We start from the raw sequence: 3,832 nt of genomic DNA on the forward strand, positions 1-3,832 counted from the left end.
TATATATATATATATATATATATATATATATATATATATTGGCAGTCCACTGTGTTCAAGGAGACCCATCTCTCTCAATGAAAGTGAGATCCTAAAAGCATTATGTTTATGCTCTTACTGGGCCCTCCTTGCCCTTACGTCCAATCTATCCTCACCAAACCTTCCTAACACCCATCCCTTCATTACTCTCCTGTGACACTATTCAGCTGTGACAAACATATTAGAGCTGAATATTCCCATATTTCTCTTCGTTACCTGCTTCCTCCTGGAACCACTTCCTCTTAGAACCCATCTTTCATTCTCAGTACCATCCTTTCCAATTTTATTTTCCTTCCCTGATTCTCTTTTGTACCTTCAGTTATCTGGCTCTCTCCTCTGAGATGCGTCTCAGGATGCCATTATCTTATTCTTAGCACTTTCTATGTGTGATCATTCTCATGCCATTAAGGAAAGAGGACAGATTTATTTTCTGGAGCTAAGAGGACAACTGTAGACACATTTCTGCCTTGATAGGTGTCATCTACCTGACATTTGTCCAACCTTATCTCCAGAGGTCAAGCACCCAAGGGACCAAGAGTTGAACACATTTATGGCCTAGGTAAATTGTGTAGTTTAAACAAAAATGAGCTAAGTGAAATAACTCAAAGTGGCTAGTAGTCTGTATTTGATATACAAATACAGGTATGTCAAATACTATACAACATAAATTCTTTCAGTTGTATCTATTACATTTAATCAAAACTTCAATCAAAAACACATCTAATATCATTTATATATTGTGTAAATCCTAAAACATATGTTAGCTCTAACATCCTACAGATAGATTCTGAATGTTCTTTTTTATTTCAGATGCGCTCTAAAAGTGATTATGGTTATACTCTGATGGCGGCAAGTACAATTGTTTTATTCAGGCACTAAAGGATGCTAGTTTTGTGTCACATTAAAAAAAAAAATTGATAATTCATATTTTTCGTTTGGAAATCCTATTTAGGCACTTTTCTATGGATCCCATTGCTTCACACTGATATTTTCTTTTGACATTTCCATTACGCACTTAATTTGTATTGCTTTGGAAGCATTTCTACATTTAATCATGCCAGGTGCATGTTTGTTTGTTTGTATGGATGTGTGTGTGTGTGTTCATATATAACTGTATCTACAAACAACCAGTCACACACAGTGTATACTTTCTTACTCCTTATCCAGAGTGTATGGCCAACAAGTAGAGGGATTCCATGGTAAAGGAAAACTCATTCTTAGGTTTTAAGGATAAGTTGAATCAATCACTAAAATCTCTACAGCTTAATGTAACATTTTGAGAAAGTTATTCCTTAGATTGGTCTGCATGACATAAAATGTGTCATGATGCATCAAGACAATTTGAGTTGAAGAAACAGAACAATAAAAGAATTATATCCTGCAACCAAGTGACACATTTGTCAAATCCTGGTCAAAATCAAAATTATCAGTGTCCTCATAGGGATTCAAATTACATTCGCAAGCAGCAAGCTGGCAGAAACGTTAGCTCGCCGGGTGAATGCTTGGCGGTTTTTCGTCTGTCTTTATGTTCTGAGTTCAAATTCTGCTGAGGTCGACTTTGCCTTTCATCCTTTCAGGGGTCGATAAATTTAAGTACAAGTTGCATACTGAGATTGATCTAATTGACTGGTCCCCTCCCACCAAATTTCGGGCCTTGTGCCTAGAGTAGAAAAAAATTACATTCACATAACCATCACATGTAGGTGTGACTTCTTTAATGGGTTGGGATTTTGACACGGGGACTGTAATTGGAAGGCATGGGGTGGGAAAGTGTAATAGTAATCACATGCTTCTGCTGCAGATGTGCAAGGAGCTGCGTCTGTGTGTTACCAATACCATGTTTCAACAAAAGAATAAGTTTAAGAGCACATGGATGTACCCTGCATCTTAAGAATGGCATATTCTGGATTACATCCTTATTAGGGTGCATGACATATGAGATGTGCAGTGTGTTCGTGGGGCCAAGTGTTGGACTGACCACCTCCTGGTACATGCAAAAGTGAAATTAATCACAAAACGTAAAATCCGGGCTGCAGGGATTACCCTACCTAAACGACTGAATGTTGCTCGTCTTAGGTGTAATAGTGTGAAGAAAACTTTACGAGGGGAAATGAATGTTGCAGATATTGGGGAGGATTGGCCGACCCTTAAAAAGTCAGTTTATGATATATTCAGGAAAGTTCTGGGAGTGATATAAAGAAAGCATCAAAATTGGTTTAAAGAAAATGATGAATATATAGATGATTTATTGGCTGATAAAAGACGTACTTTGTCATGCTATTTGTCAGCAAAGCCACAGGAAAGGGAAGTGTTGTATAGGGAACTCAAGGATATGAAATTACATGTGAGGTGGAGGCTCTCTCAGATGAGGGATACGTGGTGGAGTAAGAAGGCTGATGAGATACAGGCAACGTCGGATTCCAGTAACACAAAACTGTTGTATGGTCTCTTGTGAGCAGTTTATGGACCGACTTCTTCAATGATGACAACACTTCGAAGCAGGGATGGTAAAGAACTTCTTCGTGATTCACAAGGAATTCTGCGAAGGTGGCGAGAACAATTTGATGAACTTTTGAATCAGCAGTCTGTAGTTAGTGAGGATGTTCTCAATCTCATCCCTGAATAACCTGTGAGTGCAGCTCTTGTGTAACCACCAATGTTAGAAGAAGTTGCAGTGGCTGACTCAAGGATGAATGATGGGAGGTCTCCGGGTATGAATGGCATACATGCGGAGTTGTTACAGCATGGCAGTAAGAAGCATTTGCAGCAACTTCACTCCTTGTTTGGCAGGATATGGGCTAGTGAATCTGTACCTGAGGACTGGAGAGATACAGTAATGGTGGTCTTATATAAGGGAAAGGGCAACAGGAATGATTGTGGTAACTATAGGGGAATATCATTGCTTTCTGTCGTAGGAAAGGTTCTATGCAGGGTACTTCTGAATCGCCTGCTGAAAACACGTTGCAGATTGTGTTCTTCCAAAAAGTCAACCTGGCTTTCGTGTGGGATGTGGCACTGCTGATGTGATCTTCTCAGCTAGACAGCTTCAGGAGAAGTGTGTGGAACAGGGTCTGGATTTATATCAGGTTTTTGTCGATCTGACAAAGGCCTTTGTTACAGTTAATTGAAATGCACTGTGGAAAGTCCTCCAGAAACTTGGTTGTCCTGAAAAGTTCCTTGCTTTGGTTAGGTCTTTTCATGAAGGATAGAATTAATGTTAGAGGTAAAATGTTGGAGCTCATCTCAATACAAAATGGAGTGAAATGGGGGGATGTTCAGGCACCGACCCTATTGCCATATATTTCGTGATGGTTTTCTGTATTGCGTTCAGAAATTGCAGATATGGTGTTTACATCCATTATCGAACCTCTGGCAGCATATTTAATAACAGGCGCTTTGCTGCAAAAACAAAGGTATTTACCTCTATCAGAGACCTTTTGTATGCAGATGATTGTGATCTAGTAGTGCACACAGAGATTGATATGCAACACATTTTGAATGCATTCTCTGATGCTTGCACTACCTTAGGATTGACAGTCAGTCTAAAAAAAGCTGTCATGTACCAACCTGCCCCTGTCATGCACCAACCTGCCCCTGTCATGTACCAACCTGCCCCTGTCATGTACCAACCTGCCCCTGTCATGTACCGACCTGCCCCTGTCATGTACCGACCTGCCCTTGTCATGTACCAACTTGCCCCTGTCATGTACCAACCTGCCCCTGTCATGTACCAACCTGCCCTTGTCATGTACCAACCTGCCCCTGGTAAGCAGTATAGTGAACCAAATATCTG

At 40.2% G+C, this 3,832-nt stretch overlaps 1 protein-coding gene across 3 annotated transcripts in view; it reads left to right on the forward strand.

Moving 5' to 3' along the window:
- LOC106879184 (WD repeat-containing protein 37) overlaps positions 1-3,832 on the forward strand; it is a 141,523-nt gene that overhangs the window by 39,111 nt on the left and 98,580 nt on the right. For 2 of the 3 annotated variants that reach the window (XM_052968596.1, XM_052968597.1), the window contains exon 7: positions 850-888. The exons of the other annotated variant lie outside the window; for it this stretch is intronic. In XM_052968596.1, coding sequence (XP_052824556.1) covers positions 850-888 — 39 coding nt within the window. The remainder of the gene's footprint in view (positions 1-849; positions 889-3,832) is intronic. 3 annotated transcript variants of the gene reach the window in all.

This window comes from Octopus bimaculoides, chromosome 6, assembly GCF_001194135.2.
Source record: "Octopus bimaculoides isolate UCB-OBI-ISO-001 chromosome 6, ASM119413v2, whole genome shotgun sequence".
NCBI lineage: Eukaryota > Metazoa > Mollusca > Cephalopoda > Octopoda > Octopodidae > Octopus > Octopus bimaculoides.